The sequence below is a fragment of the Schistocerca serialis genome, chromosome 9 (genome assembly GCF_023864345.2).
Source record: "Schistocerca serialis cubense isolate TAMUIC-IGC-003099 chromosome 9, iqSchSeri2.2, whole genome shotgun sequence".
In the NCBI taxonomy this organism is placed as follows: domain Eukaryota; kingdom Metazoa; phylum Arthropoda; class Insecta; order Orthoptera; family Acrididae; genus Schistocerca; species Schistocerca serialis.
This window is the reverse complement of record NC_064646.1, coordinates 131,989,868-132,010,309: the sequence shown is the minus strand read 5'-3', so window position 1 is coordinate 132,010,309 and position 20,442 is coordinate 131,989,868. Positions and strand designations below refer to the sequence as shown.

The 20,442-nt window shown below is 42.8% G+C and overlaps 1 protein-coding gene across 1 annotated transcript in view; it reads left to right on the top strand.

The window, feature by feature from the left end:
* LOC126419148 (serine protease gd-like) overlaps positions 1–20,442 on the top strand; it is a 309,601-nt gene that overhangs the window by 211,500 nt on the left and 77,659 nt on the right. The window contains exon 2 of the mRNA XM_050086257.1: positions 17,748–17,934. Coding sequence (XP_049942214.1) covers positions 17,748–17,934 — 187 coding nt within the window. The remainder of the gene's footprint in view (positions 1–17,747; positions 17,935–20,442) is intronic.

Genomic DNA, 20,442 nt, shown 5'->3' with positions numbered 1-20,442 from the left:
GGTGACAAGACATCTTTGCTTGGGAACAGGAAATCCATGAATGGTCTCAAAGTAGCCGAACATAACCGTTTCCAGTCAATGGTCGATTCAGGTGGACTAGAGGACCCAGACCGTTCTATTTAAACAGCCCGCGCCATTATGGCGTCACCACCAGCTTGCACAGAGCCTCGTTGAGAATTTGGGCTCATGGCCCCAAGAGGTCTGCGCCACACTCGAACCCTGCCGTCAGCTCTTACCAAGTGAAATCGGGTCTCACCTGACCAGTTCACGGTTTTCTAGTAGTCTAGGGTTTAACCGATATGGTTACGAGCCCAGGAAAGGCGCTGCAGCCGCTGACGTGCTGTTGGCAAATGCACTCGTGTCAGTCGTCGGCTGCCATAGCCCGGTAACGCCAAATTTCGCCGCAATCTCCTAACGGATACGTCCTCCGTACGTCCTCCGTACGTCCTCCGTACGTCCTCCGTACGTCCTCCGTACGTCCTCCGTACGTCCTCCGTACGTCCTCCGTACGTCCTCCGTACGTCCTCCGTACGTCCTCCGTACGTCCTCCGTACGTCCTCCGTACGTCCTCCGTACGTCCTCCGTACGTCCTCCGTACGTCCTCCGTACGTCCTCCGTACGTCCTCCGTACGTCCTCCGTACGTCCTCCGTACGTCCTCCGTACGTCCTCCGTACGTCCTCCGTACGTCCTCCGTACGTCCTCCGTACGTCCTCCGTACGTCCTCCGTACGTCCTCCGTACGTCCTCCGTACGTCCTCCGTACGTCCTCCGTACGTCCTCCGTACGTCCTCCGTACGTCCTCCGTACGTCCTCCGTACGTCCTCCTTTGATTTCTGCGGTTATTGCACGCAGTGTTGTTCGTCTGTTGGCACTGACAACTTCCAAATGCCGCTGCTTTCGGTCGTTAAGTGAAGGCCGTCAGCCACTACGTTGTCTGTGGTGAGAGGTAATACCCGAATGCGGTATTCTCGGCACTATCTTCACACTGTGCCTCTCGGAATATTGAATTCCCCAACGGTTTCCGAAATGGAGTGTCCCATGCATCTAGCTCCAACTACCATTTCTCGTTCAAAGTATGTTAATTTGCGTCCTGCAGCCATTATCACGTCGGAAACCTATTCACATGAATCACCTGACTACAAATGACAGCTCCGCCAGTGCACTGTGCTTTCATATCTTTCATACCTTGCGTACGCGACACTACAGCCATATGCATAAGTGCAAATTGCTATCCAATGAATTCTGTCACCTCAGAGCAAGCTAAAAGTTTCAGTTTGAAGGCCATGCAGTCCAGAATCGGTATACCAATCTGGCAATATCGCCGTCGGTACTGATGTAGTGATTGCACCGACGCTCTTCGTTGACGAAGTCGTTTGGCAAAACACTGTCCTCTGCGTGAAGAAGTCAGTAAATGCCTGCTGCACATCCTCGTCGCACAGGAATCATCGACCCTTATTTGAGGGACCGAAAGTGTGATGATCGTATTAGTGAGATCAGAATTACAGGGCGTCTGCCGGAATGTTTCACGTTTCGGTTGACGTAACTTCGACTTTACGACATTTGCCATATGGGGACGTACGTTATCATGAAGCAGCAACACTCCTTGATGCACTGCGGCACAACTGTGGTTTTCGGACATGCTGCCCCGTACGCACTCTTCATTCTCAGATGGATGCCTACCGGTGTTTGTCTTCCGACAGCCAAGAAAAGAATAACAGGACGTTGGTCCTCTTCGGACGCCTTTGATAACAACATCGCCATGGTTCGTTTTCGCATTTACCGCACGCACGTCAGAAAGAAACGCGTGGTACACTGAACCTTTGCCTATATGTCGGTTTTTATACACACGCATCGGAGCAGCGCTAAGTTGCATAAACGCTGCAGCAGCGCCCTCAAAATGAAACTGTCGTTCGCCGCCTTACACACTCTAAGGCAAAAAGACGCACTACGAAGGAATTATCCAAATAGGACGGAAATAGTTAAGTTTCAAGTACGTGTAGAGACAAATCTTTTTTAGAAAAATTGGATGGCTTATTCAGGAGAAAACTTCAGAAATTGAGCAATTCAGTAACGTTTTGATTGACTTCTTTTCGCGCTCCACTATTTCTTTTCTTTAGACTGGTTTACTTTGGTTAAGTGTATGTTGCGAACAAATGAGATTAATTTTTATTATACTGGAGCTGACTTATTAAATGAAGTTTTGTTACTGTAAATCAATAGAAATCATAACATATCCATCTCTGCTACAGCTATCGTAAAAATGTTCTGAAATTATTTCTGTTATAAAAAATAATGAAGTTACCGTACGCAATGCTTAAAGAACCTCAAACCTTGCAGTGGATTTTTCGTCAACATTAATAATAAATAGTGCCTCGGCTAACACTAGAGCGTGAGATTATCACTGTTAAGCAGAAAACGATTTTTCTATAACTTTTACCAGTCCATAATTTTTTCATAGTAAGATTTCATTTTGAAAAATCGAAGTATTTTAACTGACACTGTTAAAGTTTACAATATTAGCAGCCTGCGTCCGCCTGTGAAACACGACGTAAAATTTTCTGCTTTGTACTCCGATCTCGAACTGCTGTAAGAAATAATTTTAAATTCACTTTTTACCTGATCGCTTACTGCGGTATGATTGCCCTTATCAGATTTGAATCTGCCGTGGCGGCGGCTTGTTCCGCCGTGTCACAGCTCTGCACCACGAACACTACTTAAAAAGCTGAAAATGTCTTAAATAAATGGATAAAATACCAGACAAGCTTTCTAATTATATGGGATTTCTCATTAAATAACTATATTGAAAACTCGAATAATCACAAGTTCACATACCTTTCTCATAATGGCGTCCTGCTTACGATCTTGCAAATGAAAGCTACCTATGCATTATACATAGCGCCACAGGTTCCTCCTATCTACGTGCATCCAAGAAGACAACGACATTATTCTTACACTACTATTTATGCAATGGCTGATTGTCATGAAATCTTTGAGTTTTTCTTTATTAATTCTTTTCTGTGGCGGTTTCAGAACACGCCGATGCAGATATTATTTCACAAATACACTACTGAATCCTTCACAATACAAAATGTAACATAATTGTCTCTATTCTATTATTATTAAAAGTCCACAGACGTAATCAGTGTATATGAAAACTGTAATTGCATAGCTACAAAGCATGTTTTACCAGGAAACGTTATACTCTCTCTTATGCTAGCAGTTTTTGGCTTGGCATTGATTGGTAATTGTTTGATGTACTTCCGAGGGATGTTCTGCCACATTCTGCCCAACTGGCGCATTAGATCGTCCAAATCCCAAGGACTATAACGCTCCAAACGTTCTCAACTGGGGAGACAACCGGTAACATTGCTGGTGGCCAAGGTAGGGTTTGGCAAACACGGAGACAAGCAGTAGAAACTCTCACCGTGTGCATTATTTGCTGAAATGTAAGCACAGAGTGACCTGCCATAAAAGACAACAAAACAGGGCATGAAATATCGTAGACTTACCGCTGTGCTTTAAGGGTGCCGCGGATGACAACGAAATGGGTTCTGCTATGTAATAAATCGCACCCCAGACGATGAGTTACGGTTATCGAGCCGTACGGTGGGCAACAGTAAGGTTGGTATCTGTTGTGTACATAGTTCCGCGTAGTCAGCGCGTACACAACTTTCCCACTAGAGCGCGCCCCGCTAAGCACAAAAGCGCAGGCGCAGCGCTCGCCCGTCTCCGCACTACGAGATGGCGCTGTCTTAGCGAAGGACCAAATTCTGCTTCCGCCGATCCGCCTATTAATATGTAACGCAGCCAATGAGATTGCTGCTGACGTAGAACCTTTCCTCCTCGTGGATCACACTCGCGCAGTGATACCTGAACGCGCGAGGTATTATAACAAGTGTACAGACCTCCGATCAGCCAGTCTGCATTAGTCTATAGTAAAGTTTCAGTCTGCGCCTAATAAGATTATCATATTCCTGTACATAGCCATGAAGAGAAATGTATAGGCACTTTGTCAAGTATCAGAGATATGTGAGAATAAGATTAACGTACCAAGACCAAAGGAACTTCAGATTGTCAATTGTAAATAGCATCCGGAATCAAGTTAAGTAATGTTTATGCTTGTTATTATTTTAATAAATGTGTGAAAATTAATCAAGTTCTGTTTAAAGTTGGTCACGGTCAATCTGCTACTCTAAGCGTGCAAATGGCATTTCTATCGTTTGACCTAACGGCAGAAGATAAACACGCCACGATAAGACCACGAGACATATTGCTGACACTCGCCTCCTTCGCTAGAGCGACAAGTCAAATAATCTGATGGTGTGTGTACCGAAGGTCTTACAGTACGCACACCACGGTATCTCAACGCTGTCCACGGCGACTTCGCTGGTCATTGGTACTCAATTCGAAGCTGGGGTCATCACTGGAAACAGTTTTACTTCCGTCAATGTGATACTAGCTAGGGACCGTGGGAAGCTTGCGTCATTTAGTTTTAAAGGTCACTATGCTCGCTGACACCGATCAAAAGTTGCCCAGCAGCGTCTGAATGATACGAGTTTCCTGAATTGTGGTGCCCAGAAAACTCTCCTGACGTGAACTCTGTTGAATATCTGCACGGTAATGTCAAAAAAGCAACTGTTACTTTGCATCTAAAACTGAGCTGAGAGAGGAGGCATATCGAGAAGTTGGTTCATTCAGTGCCGAAAAGAACTGAGTATCTTAAGTCCATAGGAAGTGCACTAAATACTATTTTTTTTTTTTTTTGCAGTAATCTAAATGTTACAAATTAAGCTATATTCAGTAAATCTCCCATTACTACAGTTCCACACTGCTGATAAAAATGTGGATGGGTATATTTTTTGGACTGCAGGATATTTGTCCATCATACCAAACCAAAATGAGGAATACAGGAGAAATATTTGTTCCTGGCGAAGGAAAAACTATATGTATTTGGATCTTTACTACAGAATCGGAAATCTCACAGTATCACTTAAATTTGACCCACAGAAAACCTTCCGCACAGCTTGCACGTGCTGGCGAAACTCCCTGCCCTTTCCCAAATACCAAGAAATAAGAGAATCGCAACTAGTGACATGTAATGTTCATATTTCACAGACCTCAGATTTCTCAGGTTACCTAAGGAATGACAAATGAGGCGTATTAATTCTGTGATAGGTGCATCGTATTGCGAAACATACGCTCGTGCCCGCATCTCGTGGTCGTGCGGTAGCGTTCTCGCTTCCCACGCCCGGATTCCCGGGTTCGATTCCCGGCGGGGTCAGGGATTTTCTCTGCCTCGTGATGGCTGGGTTAGTTAGGTTTAAGTAGTTCTAAGTTCTAGGGGACTGATGACCGAAGATGTTAAGTCCCATAGTGCTCAGAGCCATACGCTCGCTTTTATATAAACAATGTAAGAAATCAGTAATTGTAAATAACATTGTTCAAATTCATCGTATTCAAGTGTCGCTGACTGGCTACTTGGCGTGCTGCGGTCACTGTGTATAAGACAAATGAGCAGATGTGTATAGATTGATGCCTTAGATCGTGGTAGGCCGCTAAACGAAACAAACAACCAGATACTAGACTTCTGTATTAATTATTCAATTATTCATGTGGATTACGGCTAGTGATCTATCCTGAAGCGCCGAAGAAACTGGTATAGGCATGCGTATTCAAATACCGAGATACGTAAACAGGCGGAATACGGCGCTGCGGTTGGCAAGGCCTGTGTAAGACAGCAAGTGTCTGGCACAGTTATTAGATGGGTTACTGCTGCTACAATGGCAGGTTATCAAGTTTTGACTTTGAACGTGGTGCTATAGTCGGCGCACGCGTGATGGGACACAGCGTCTCCAAAGTAGCAAAACAGTGGGGATTTTCCCATACGATCATTTCACGCGTGTACCGTGATTATCGGGAATTCGGTAAAACATCTCAGACATCACTGCGGCCGGAAAAAGATCATGCAAGAACGGAACCAACGACGACTGAAGAGAATCTTTCAACGTGACAGAAATGCAATCCTTCCGCAAATTGCTGCAGATTTCAATGCTGGGGCATCAAAAAGTGTCAGCGTGCGAGCAATTCAAAGTAACTTTCATCGATAAGGGCTTTCGGAGCCGAAGGCATCTCGTGTACCCTTGGGGACCACACGACACTAAGCTATACGCCTCGCTTGGACCAGTCAACACCGATATTGGACTGTTGATGACTAGAAACATGTTGCCGGTCGGACGAGTCTCGTTTCAGTTCTACGGGTAGGAGACAACCTCATGAAACCAAGGACCCTGCATGTCAGAAGGGCCTGTTCAAGCTGGTCGAGGCTGTGTAATATTATTAGGCGTATGCAGTTAGTGATATGGAACCCGTGATACGTCTAGATACGAATCTGACAGGTGACACGTACGTAAGCATTCTGCCTGACCACCTCCATCCATTCATGTCCTTTGTGCATTCCGACGGACTTGGGCAATTCCAGCGTGACAATGCGACACCCCACACGTCCAGAATTGGTACAGCGTGGCTCCAGGAACAAAAACTCCTGAGTTTAAACGTTTCCGCTGGACAGCAAGCTCCCCGGATATGAAGATTATTGAGGGACTCTGGGATGCCTTGCAATGGGCTGTTCAGAAGAGATCTCCACCCTCTCATACTCTAGCGTATTTATGGAAAGCTCTGCAGGATTCATGGTGTCAGTTCCCTCCAGCACTACTTCAGACACTAGTCGAGTCCATACCACGTCGTCTTGCGGCACTTGCACGTGCTCGCGGGGGCCCTACACGATATGAGGCAGGTGTACCAGTGTCTTCGGCTCTTCAGTGTAGGTCACTTAGCGTTGTTTTCGCGATTCTGTTTTGTGTTTCCTTCCGTAATTTTTCTAGCATGTTTGTCATTTTTCAGTACATTTTTGTGAAGTTTTGACGAATTCTTTAATTCAATCAGATATGATAGTGGACTCATTGTCTAACGCCAAATGTTGCAATGCCAGATTCCTGCTTTCACCACTAAGTAGAACTTATAGGCTTTCTCAGCTGGTATTGCGGACAACAACCCAGAGGAGATTTACCCGTGTCGTACAAGGTAAAGGCCCGCTTTAACGGGGGTCGCACTGCTTAGAGAAAATTAACCGTTTAAAATTAGTAACGACATTAATTTTAAACTGGAAATACTGGGTAGTATTATTTACACATGTCGGTGCAGTATTTGTAAGATGCTGCAAATAATACGTCGTTCTCTAATTTGAACACATTTGGGATCCTTCAGTTTTAATCACTTTCCATGTGTTATAAATCTGCGCACGAATTTTATGTACATGTTTTGTTCCACACTGGTTTGCTCTGCATTATTACGAACTTAGCCACAGTGTCGTCTATGGCGATTCTTTGATTTAAACTTTTCGCAAAATTCGCCTAAATATAGTTTGTTGGTGTACGCTCGCACCAAGCTAGGTAGACCACTAAAATAAAATGGTTCAAATGGCTCTGAGCACTATGGGACTCAACATCTTAGGCCATAAGTCCCCTAGAACTTAGAACTACTTAAACCTAACTAACCTAAGGACATCACACACACCCATGCCCGAGGCAGGATTCGAACCTGCGACCGTAGCAGTCCCGCGGTTCCGGACTGCAGCGCCAGAACCGCACGGCCACCGCGGCGGGCACCACTAAAATAAGTCACCAAATTTGATACCTGTTCTTTTGAATTAATCTGAAAGATTATCTAATTAATTTAGTGTTTCTGCGGTAGAGTTTTGTGTTTCTCTAATTCCTGTCTACCGTGTTTCACACACTGTTTTAAAGTGGACATCCGTGCTTCTGTTGAACCCGTACGCATACTTTATGCCGGTGTGCTCACTCTGCTCAGCGTCACGGTACTAATACACCGGTATACACTACGTCAACATGGGGTTCAAAACGGCATTTCGTATAAACAAGACTCCTCAAAATCGCTTCTTGGTGGTACGTAAACCATTGTTGCTAAGATGCCACTGCAAGTGGATCATACAACCCACCAAAAGAATGTCAGACTGCCATTGAAAATACGATACATTTTTACTTTCCAGTCTCTGCGCACCTACTATATATCGGCCTGCGCTGATAGTATTAATTGGCCTATGTTCCATAGTCACAAACATTAAAACACTTTAACAAAATAAAAATGTCTGTTAAAGCTGTTTGCACTTGTCTGGAGGAATCTATTCGCTGTCTGTTCACAATAGAATCGTCTGACATAGCTGGAAACTTAAGTTAAGCTACATCCTTCGATGGATAAAGATAAGCAATGGCCATTCTTTCAAATCACAGACTTGGTTCGGCGACTGCCGCCTACATTCCTGCCGACCATCTGATACACTGTGGTGCCAGAAGAGTTCCATTCATTGTAGAATATAGCTGGTTTCTCACCTTCGTTTTCATTCGGACTATCTTGCTGAAAACAGAAATTAAGAAAGGATATTAATTTTAAAGAATAATATTGAAAATTTTGAAATTGGGGATGTTTAATCTCTGTTCCTCCTCCCATTAAATAACGTCGATAATTGACGATTAGGGCGGCGACCGTAACAAGCAAACAGCTTACAATCATCTGGCAGTAATGATTTTCATCTTAGCAGGATATTCGATTGTGATCCTCTGTGGAATGCGTAAGTGATAGTACTGCCAAGTTTGTTCGTTAAAACACATAAATGCACACCATCGGATGAGACTAGTCCAGCTGGAAATATACACGGCTTATCAAAAAGAATCGTCCGATTTGGCACGTCTATATTTCTGCAACTAATAAACATACACAATGAATTTTGTATTTTGATGAACGGGAAGTTTATTTTTCTTCATGCCTCTTCATAGGTGTTAAACATGTACCGCTTGAGATGCACGGCATATGTCAATGCGGTATTCAAATTTTTTACACACTGCAGCGAGCATGTCTCGATTTACAGCTTCCACAGCTGCTGTTATGCGATATCAGTTCATTCATTGTTGTTGGTAACCCCCACAAGAAATAATCACATACAGTCAGGTCCGGTGACCTTGGAGGGCAGTAATATAAAGCTGAATCATTTGGTCCAGAGCGACCGATCCATCGTTCAGTAATTTTTTGCACTTTCAGATACCAGTGTGGCGATGCCCCATGTAAAACTCGAGAGCTTGCTCTTTCCTACAGTACGTTGTCCACGCGCAAACATCAACTAACACAATAGCTACTATTTTTTAAATGGGATGATTCTTTTTGATACACCTCTCTCTCTCTCTCTCTCTCTCTCTCTCTCTCTCTCTCTCTCTGCAGTCTCCCTCTCTCTCTCTCTCTCTCTCTCTCTCTCTCTCTCTCTCTGCAGTCTCCCTCTCCCTCTCTCTCTCTCTCTCTCTCTGCAGTCTCCAGAGATTCTTTGTAAACAAACACCTGTTTCATGATGTAGGTCAGCGGAAGTCTTCAAAAGATTTTTTTCCTTCTGTTTCTTTAAGTTTAGCACTGCAACTTTTGATGATTGGATTCGGGCGAAATCCACTTTATAAACTGAAAATACTTTCATAAATGGATCACGGAACAAGTTTAGTATCTGAAACTTCCTGGCAGATTAAAACTGTGTGCCCGATCGAGACTCGAACTCGGGACCTTTGCCTTTCGGGGGCAAGTGCTCTACCATCTGAGCTACCGAAGCACGATTCACGCCCCGTACTCACAGCTTTACTTCTGCTCTCCTGCGAGCTTCTGTAAAGTTTGGAAAGTAGGAGACGAGATACTGGCAGAAGTAAAGCTGTGAGTACCGGGCGTGAGTCGTGCTTCGGTAGCTCAGATAGCAGAGCACTTGCCCGCGAAAGGCAAAGGTCCCGAGTTCGAGTCTCGGTCGGGCACACAGTTTTAATCTGCCAGGAAGTTTCATATCAGCGCACACTCCGCTGCAGAGTGAAAATCTCATTCTGGAAGTTTAGTATCTATTTGGACTTAACCTTACCTCTGCCCGTTGATTAATAAAAATAAAATTAATGGATTCCGTTTCTCCAGCATTCGTTCGACAACAGAAATAAGTGAACGCAGAGTTTGCGCTGGATTTAGTGTTTTATTTGCTTTAAGCTGCATACACTTTTGAAACTGAGCTTGCTGACACTGCCGTTTGCAGCTTAGTTTTAAGTAAATATATACTGTCCATCTGTTGCAAGTTCCTCCCGACGACTAGAAAGTGCATTGCAACTACTATTACCACACAAGTGCGTTGAAGGACAAATGATTCTGTTAATACGATTCCACGAAGAAGCACTTGTACTCGATGGCTACTGAATTGTGCTTCCCCACCACAGCATTTGCACCATATGAGCCAAATCTAATGACATTTTCTGATGGAATATTGTTTTACTATGGCTTCATTCAGTTTCTCATAGAAGTTAGCTCCGTTTTCCCAATTACAGACATTGTCATTATGTCAGCCAGATTCAAGACCTCCCATGCAGTGAGATATTGTTGAAGCCTGTGCTGAGATTTCTTACCTCTTAGCATCTTTTTTTCTCTTTGACGTAGAAACTCTGCACATTCTCTTCATTGTGAGTTGACATTCCACCTGCTTAATAAATTGCGCGTGCTACGTACCGAGCTAAAACACGAAGAGCAGAGAATTACTATCAAACCGTTCACAGCACAACTGCTGACATAGCCACGTGTAATGCGAAATCTTACACTATAGAAAGCACTTAGCGGAAATCCATTGTTAATTAAATATGTAACTATTAAACCGAACTGTAATGGACACGCAGCGCTACAGTGAACCGTACTGGCTGCGTGTGTATCGGAAGACGTTCTTAGTTCGTACACTGGACTAAAAACCTTCACGTGAGCCTAGTTCACTGTTGTGCACCGCGTAATAATAGCTTGATACCAACCTAATGATGTGTGCAGAGTTGGTTCTCGCTTAGAAGCTAAAAATCCCAAAATTATATTTCGCGTACAATCCTTCACTCAGGATCATACTTGATACAGGATTGGAAATTGTTATGCGTACGATCTTTCTCATACACCTGTCAATCCAGATGTAAACACACACACATCGATTCTGGAAATGCGGTTCTAGCTAGCGAATATCCTAATCCACAATCCCACAATCTACACTCCTGGAAATTGAAAAAAGAACACATTGACACCGGTGTGTCAGACCCACCATACTTGCTCCGGACACTGCGAGAGGGCTGTACAAGCAATGATCACACGCACGGCACAGCGGACTCACCAGGAACCGCGGTGTTGGCCGTCGAATGGCGCTAGCTGCGCAGCATTTGTGCACCGCCGCCGTCAGTGTCAGCCAGTTTGCCGTGGCATACGGAGCTCCATCGCAGTCTTTAACACTGGTAGCATGCCGCGACAGCATGGACGTGAACCGTATGTGCAGTTGACGGACTTTGAGCGAGGGCGTATAGTGGGCATGCGGGAGGCCGGGTGGACGTACCGCCGAATTGCGCAACACGTGGGGCGTGAGGTCTCCACAGTACATCGATGTTGTCGCCAGTGGTCGGCGGAAGGTGCACGTGCCCGTCGACCTGGGACCGGACCGCAGCGACGCACGGATGCACGCCAAGACCGTAGGATCCTACGCAGTGCCGTAGGGGACCGCACCGCCACTTCCCAGCAAATTAGGGACACTGTTGCTCCTGGGGTATCGGCGAGGACCATTCGCAACCGTCTCCATGAAGCTGGGCTACGGTCCCGCACACCGTTAGGCCGTCTTCCGCTCACGCCCCAACATCGTGCAGCCCGCCTCCAGTGGTGTCGCGACAGGCGTGAATGGAGGGACGAATGGAGACGTGTCGTCTTCAGCGATGAGAGTCGCTTCTGCCTTGGTGCCAATGATGGTTGTATGCGTGTTTGGCGCCGTGCAGGTGAGCGTCACAATCAGGACTGCATACGACCGAGGCACACAGGGCCAACACCCGGCATCATGGTGTGGGGAGCGATCTCCTACACTGGCCGTACACCACTGGTGATCGTCGAGGGGACACTGAATAGTGCACGGTACATCCAAACCGTCATCGAACCCATCGTTCTACCATTCCTAGACCGGCAAGGGAACTTGCTGTTCCAACAGGACAATGCACGTCCGCGTGTATCCCGTGCCACCCAACGTGCTCTAGAAGGTGTAAGTCAACTACCCTGGCCAGCAAGATCTCCGGATCTGTACCCATTGAGCATGTTTGGGACTGGATGAAGCGTCGTCTCACGCGGTCTGCACGTCCAGCACGAACGCTGGTCCAACTGAGGCGCAAGGTGGAAATGGCATGGCAAGCCGTTCCACAGGACTACATCCAGCATCTCTACGATCGTCTCCATGGGAGAATAGCAGCCTGCATTGCTGCGAAAGGTGGATGTACACTGTATTAGTGCCGACATTGTGCATGCTCTGTTGCCTGTGTCTATGTGCCTGTGGTTCTGTCAGTGTGATCATGTGATGTATCTGACCCCAGGAATGTGTCAATAAAGTTTCCCTTTCCTGGGACAATGAATTCACGGTGTTCTTATTTCAATTTCCAGGAGTGCATTTGTCGCGCTGCCATGTAAACAGACAACAGTTTTTGAAACGCGCTTGGTTTGTCAGATTGACTAATTTTTGAAACATTGTGACCTAATTGGACGATGTGATTTATGTAGTGAAGAATTAGAAATAATATACTGAGCACGAAGTTGTTTACCTCCGGTATTTGAAGAGAGACAGACGGACAGACAGACAGACAGACATTATGTGGACTGCTGACTCAATCTGAAATTGGAGTATCTAATTTCCGGACGCCATTGGTGTAAAACTACTGACGATCAGAGAACCGATATTTGACCGGTCTAGCAAATGCCTGTAAGTACGGAATTAGAATTATTATAATCTAGAACAACGATTATCTTTTTCCACTTGCTGAAAACAAGAACTCATCGTGGGGAATCTGCCAATATTGTCTTTAATGAAGTACTTAATTGGTTTGAAAATAATAGGTTACCACTAAATGTTAACAAGACCCCGGTTTATCATTTACAACTACGTAAAAAAGTGGAGGATCAAGAACGTATTAAATGGAATGGTTGTGAGTTACTACAATTTGAGTCATAAAAGTTTGTTAACGTATACATTGACAGCAACTTAAAATGGCCTGAACATGTTTTACAACTTCTCAAAAAGCTCATCACAGCAACCTTTGCTATTCGTGTGATTTCCACAGTCTATGACCGAGACACCACAAAAACTGCTTATTTTAGTTACTTCCATGCACTATTCTTGTATGGCATAGTTTTCTGGGGTAATCAGGCTTTCCAAAAAAAGTATTCATTGCTCAAAACACAGTTGTTAAGATAATGAGCGGAGTCCAGTCTAGATATTCTTGTAGAAACTCTTTTAGAAAATTAGGAATACTGACAAATGCATGTCAGTAAGTCTACTCTCTATAGTGTTTCATTGGTAAAAATGAGCAACTGTACAAAACCAATGATTCATACAATATCCACAAAACCAGGAGGAAGATGGACCTCCATTATGAATTAAAAGCCTTAGTATTGTATAAAAAGGAGTCCACTACATGAGCTGCAAGGTGTTCAGTGCTCTCTCACCATCGCTGAAACCACGAGTCCACCAAATTTAAACAGCAGCTCACACACTACCAACTGGACAATTCCACTTATTCGCTTGAAGAATGTCAGTTGCGTTAACTGTGAGTTTTTCTTTTAATCAAATCTGATGTACTCCTATGCATTACAGTAGTTGGAATCATTGTCAACATTACTATGTCTTTTATGTAGCTATTAAAATCTACATTCTCAGTTTTTTAAGCATAATTTTGACTATACACATCGTGTATTTTCTTTTATACCTACATTTCCTCTTGTAAAGGTTTTTTTTTGTATGTATATTATATATAATTCGTAATAATCTGACACGTTCTACATCCATGCAAATGTCTCGCTGCACTGGATTTATGGGATCTAAATAAATACATGAATGTCACTTGGTCGGTTTGCGCACACACATTCTAAGTAGCCATTGCTCCACAATATTTTTTGTGATGGAGAGATTTGTTTTGCGTAAAAATCAAAAACGTTGCGGTCACTTCATAAGTGATTGGATCGAAAACTGTGCTGCTTCTCTGCATTTGAGAATATAATTACAATTTTGAAGATTTCCAACATGATTGAAATAACATTAAAAAACGTTTGCTGGACACACGATTTGTAACGGTATCTCCCACTTTTCGCAAATAGCTGCTTTTGCTAGTCGTCTTTATTATTATACGATCCGTGTTAGCTTTCTTGTAATGGTACACGGACCTCCCATCAGCCATAGTATTCATTCGGAGTAATTAAGACATAAAAAAGTGCAACCTTCAGAATTTACTTTCGTTCACGAAACGTGTTCAGACGGCACAGTTGAAGCTAAGCATTCTCGAAAAACGTTCTAGTTGAATTTTGAAGAAATGTAGATGTAGTTTACTGATTCTTCGTCGCTTCTTGATAGAACTTTGTAGTTACAAATGAAAAGCACAAAATTGTAATTTTTCTAAAAATATTATTTTGTTAATTGGTTTAAGACCACCAGACTGTATAGTTATCAAGGATACATTAATCAATGTTCAACACCTGTTCCAACAGTTCACCAATATTGTATTATCTTTGACCACAATAGTCACCTGTTAACGACATAAATTAATACTGTAGAGCAAAGTTTTGTGCTTTTATACAAAATTGTCTACTTTCATTGTGCTAAATTCCAAGAGTACCTAAATAGTCGTACTATAAATACATTATTAACTAAATGTTACAAAGTCTGTGGAGCGAAGGAGTAAAAAAAAAGGGGAACCGCTGACCTAGTGTGGAGGAAGCGATGGAAGATGATGGTATTGTATGGGGAGGGGCAGATTCTTTAGGAAAGGGCTGATACAAAAGATGCTAATTATAGAGACGGAAAACTACCTAACCCTCTTTTCGTATATACACATTTTTGCGTGTTTCATCAGAATGGGGTGATTGATTAAATCTATGGAAGGGTGTAATTGTTGAAATCTGTAAGTGTGTGTTGTAATGTACAGATGGTCTTTCTGTCGCTATTTCTATAAAACACAACTGAAGAAACGCATATCCAACATAAAAATGGTTAAGCTGTTACCAACGCAAGCTTTGAACACCTTCGTTCGTCTCTAGGCATTTGGCGGTGGTGTGCCGTGGCCTCCTTCCGACTTTCTGGCTGACGACTGTGGATACCGGTACCTGCAATGTAGCGAATATGCCGAATCCCGCTGCACCGTGACATTTTTGGTGTTAAATTTCACTGCTAGGTGTGAAAGAAGCGAAAAATGGCAAAGAAAATCACAGGCTCTTAAAGTCTGTAGTTTGATGCTTCTTACTTGTATACTGAACCACCATGCCACCAGTGTCTAAAAAAGTGCCTGAGAAACACAACGAGGTCGACCAGCAGAACAATCTTGGAACTAGGCTACCTATGATCGAATAGAGATCTGAAGGTCTTGACACCCTACAGCATAGCCAAGACATCGTTTTAACAAATTCATAACTGGGGAAGGCACACAACACGGATTGACACTTAACTACGAATCAGAATTGAACTAATAAGTCAATTACCATGGGTTGTTTGTATCATCACTGCTTACTGTGTTAGTAAGATAACAGCCAAAAAACAAAGCGCATAGGATCTGTCGGTACTTACGTTAGTGGGAAAGAAACTTATTATACAGCAAGTTCGTATGTTGGAGGGTAGTGATATAATTAGTTTCGAGCAATGATTATTGCTGCTGAATAGGAGGCTCGCAGGTGATCATTGTAGAGACCCCGCACGACCTTAAGTAGCCTTGCATACATTCAGATCGGATGTTGAGAGGTAGATGAAGACACTCCAAATGAATAAAATCTTTGACTTTGTAACATATATAGTAAATATTCAGTTCAATCACCTGAAAATTACTTGGACACCTCCGAAAGTCAACTAATCCATTACATAGAAAAAGCCATTGTAACTTTTCATCGAGGTCAGGAGTGGCAGAGTGCAAGTTTAGATTTGGGAACGATCTCTAAGTGGATATTTAAAGTGAATCGTTCGGCAATTTACATTATGCGAGTCAGGGAAGTAATGGAAAAACTAAAATCTTCATAGTTGAACAGGTACTGATATTTAAATTGCCATTCACAAATTTTGTCACTTGAAACTACATAGAGTAGCTCATGCTCATATGGAACATGCACGCAATCACATTTCTTGAGAGTGCTTTTTAGTCCTAAAATGCGAATCATTGGAAGTAAAAAAGGCCTCTAATTGAAAATTCTCCATAGTTTCAGTTTCTCTTGTTTTGGGGTGAACATTCATTAGTGCTATCGTTGGATCTCATGTTCATCTGTGCACATGTACACACGTAATATATTCCTGACTAAATTACAGTCTGTAAAAGTTGGCAATGTGAACACATTGCCATAAGCACATCTTTTGTTAATACCGTACCAAATGCACCAATACAGCTTCATGCCACTGCATTGTTGTGCTGTTTATCATCTAGCATAGAAACTGAGTCTTTGACTTAAATTTTTCTCTAGTCATCACAGTTTTGTCTGTATGTGTTAGATAAGGCATTGGATAAATGAATTTCAGCACACCATATGGTGACTCCAGGAAGAAACAGTCATAAAACATGTCAAGAAAAATTTTATGACTTATTTGATCACCTGTTTCATGTCTATTAACTACTAAGCTTCTGACAGTCTAAATCATTTCTTGTTTCTACTTAATGGTTGGTTTCAATTAAACCATCTGCAAACAAAGATGTTCATAGTGATCTGGCACTACTAATCTAGTACCATGTACTAGGTACTAGTTGAAAATGTCCACAGAATTTGAGGACTTTGGCATTTGTGGTAAGAGGATGTGAGTAATGCAGGAGGCTCCCTCTTGCTGCTCCTGTTAAATCTGTGTTCACAGATTCTTTTGGTCTTCATGGCACCAAAACCTTAGAATTTCTATCTAAAATGTTTCATGGTATTTTTTTTAAAAATCCAATGCATGTAAAAATTTATTCTTTGGAAGGTAATTCCAATATGTAAACTAAAATGTTCTAGCTTCTATCAGTTACGCTGTAAAATAATTGTAAAGTAATTCTGAAATTAGAGGTAACTTGGGCAGTGAGAAGCTGCAGATTAAAACTGTTCCAGGCCAGGACTCTATCTTGACTTTGGCCTTTCGTGGGCAAGGGCTCTATCAATTGAACTGTTCATAGCCTGACTTGCAACCTGCTCTTACAGCTTTGCTTCAGAACAGTAGGCATCTCCTACCTCTCAAACTTCACAGTAGGTCTGGATAATTTGAGGGGCTAGAACTCCTGGAGGGAAGGATATAGACAGAAACAGCTTAGTCACAGCAGAGCGGGGGTGGGGGGACAGTTTCCAGAAAGGTAGGAGAGAGGCACTGTCTGAAGCAAAGCTGTGAGTGTAATTTGTGTCATTCTTGGATAGCTCAGATGGTACAGAAATTGCCCATGAAAGGCAAAGATCAAAGGTTAGTCTGTCACACAGTTTTAACATGCCAGAAAGTTTCAGTATATTTGCCAAGATAATCTATATGGTCATGGCAATTTCTGTAATGCCTTTCAAAGGAACAATACAGCTATCTCTGGCAGTTGGTTTATAATACTCTGTTGCTCTGCTGTAACGATATGATAATCAAAACATGACTGCATCTGAAATAACATTTCGTAGTACAGCCCATTCACGACTGGTGCTTGTGTTGTCAGGATGTGCCTGCTGGGCTTGGTGGTGATGACGGCCACTCTGGAGGTGCCCAACTCTCCATGTCCAGATGCCTTCCGCTACCTGCAAGGCGCAGATGGCTACTGGTCGGGGCTGGTGCGGGTCCCTGCCCCCAACGGGCTGCCAATGAAGGTCGTCACAGAGCTCTACCTCAAGGCAGCACTGCCCAGTGTACGTACAAATACCACTCTGTTTTCGCAATCCCTTCACAGGATAAGGATCAGCAATGGCTGCATAATAGCATGTGAAAGGCCAACAAGAATATGTAGCCACATGGTAGTGACAGACTATTTTAGGTCACAAATGAATTCAGTTTTTGAGATAGTTTCTATTCTGTAGGCAGTTCTGTAGGATCTGAAAGATACCTATCTGCAGCTCCCATAACTTGTTCACTGGATTCCAAATGTTTTCCAGTCTAAAATTCTTTGTAACTGTGGTAATTAGTGCATACCAAATTTGATAACGATTGATGTTTCAAGAATTTATTCTTCAAATTTCTCAGTGCCTTATTTCCAAATAACTTGTAGCCAGGTGCATCAAAAATTTATTTTAAAAACTGATATCACCAGTTGACCAAGGAATCTTAAGTAGTATGCTTACTTTGGAGGTAATAAATAAGAATCCCTTTTTGATTCCACAAAATGGTGTTAGTAATCTTAGCGATAAACGAAATTGATTTCCAACTTTTGGGGCTGTGCCACTGGCTTTCACAAGACAGCTTTGATTGCTACTTGGTTTTTGTCATAAAGTGAAAGACAAATGTGCCAGTGGTATTAAGTTTGACAACAGAAATATCAGTTTCTACAAGATAATGTAATTGGATAAAGTAAGTCTACTCAACAAGTGGCAGGAGGAGGACTCTCACATACAAAAACATGTTTTACATATGAAAACTTCTGGAGCCAGTGGCTTGTTCTTCCGGCAGTAGTAGTCACCCATGACCTGGGGTTCTGGGTGACTTTTCCAAACTCTCTCTCTATTCCTAAACCTCTCCAGTCCTCTTCCTTCCCCTTCAACCCTTCTGCGAGGAGGAGGAGGAATCACTGGCCCCGAAAGCTAGCACACACAAACCTGTGTGTTCTCCTGCACTGGCTTTGCTAGTAGATTCTTTATCTATTAAGTTACATTATACGGTATCAAATCGGCACACAAAGGGTGATGGTGTGTTGTTCCTGTGTATTCAACAAAAGACAAATGACTAAATATCACATATAAACAAAACTTCAGAATTTGCTTACATGTGTGTTCTTTCTGTAGAATCTAGATCGTAGACAAATCCTGTGATGTGGGTAGTTAATTTTACAGTTTTGTTGTGGTTATTAAAATAAAATATTTGATTGAATTAAGGAAATAACATTGACCAATTAAATATTTAAATATGTATTTATCTGGAACTGCGCGACCGCTACGGTCGCAGGTTCGAATCCTGCCTCGGGCGTGGATGTGTGTGATGTCCTTAGGTTAGTTAGGTTTAAGTAGTTCTAAGTTCAAGGGGACTGATAACCTCAGATGTTAAGTCCCATAGTGCTCAGAGCCATTTTGTATTTGTTAGGCAGGTTCTCTTACAGCATTTAATTACAAAAACAGAATTTAAATATAAATGCAGAGGATAAATACGAATGTTAGAAGTGAACAAACAGTATAACATGGTTTAGGAACTTGCTTGTATTGTTGAAGTACCCTTAAAACAGGAAGTGTCAGCTTAACATCTTTAACAAGAGCTTATCATCAAGTACTCTTAATTTGCGAAAGGAGAACATAAAAAATTTTGCATCCACCAAGCTAATAACCTTCTGTGCTAGAATCAGGTTTGTGCCACTGTAAGTTAACTCATGAATTGTTGTGAAAGATGTGTTACTATATGAAATATAATATTTCAATGATATTATAACCATCTCTATTAGTTTGACACACTTTCTGCTTCTGTAAATATACAAATGATTGTTTAATAGAGTGGTAGAAGCTAGTCTACATGTTCCCCAGCCAAATCCTGATAACCCATCCATTCATTTAGCAGCTCTCTTTCACCTTCGCATACGCCATCTACCCACGGCTGAAGATGTTACCAGTTAACCACAAACATTATGCATTGTCATAAGTCCTCTGACTAGATTGATGCGACCTGCCATATCTTTCTCCCCCCTCATCTCAGAGTAGCATCTGCACCTCAGTTATTTTCTGGATGTAGTCCAATCTGTTTCCCCCTAAGTTTCTACCCTCTACTGCTCTCATGGAAGCTATTGCCAGGGGTATGAACACATGTCCTAGAATTGTCTGTCTCTTCCTTCTGTCAGTGTTCCTTTACCTGCCTATTTGTGGAGAATACCCCCCCTCCCCATTCATTATCTTATCAGTCTGTGGTGCCGATGAAATTGGCACCAATATCGATATGCATTCATCTTTGGACTCTAAACATTATCTTTGGCTGTCCCGCCATGTTCAGTTTAGTTCTTTGTGATTCTTGTGTGTGTTAAGGTTAATAAATGAACTACTGCTAAAGGGGTGTGGTTATTGGTGCAACCAACCTGAACACACCCCTCACTGGTGACCCCAAGTTGTAACATCTTCCGTTTTCGCCGTTTTACTGTGTCCGCGACCTCCGCGTCGGTTATTTTCGCGTGTATTACATTGACACAGCATTCAAACAATGTCTTCGCCCCAGCGCCTAACGTCGGATTT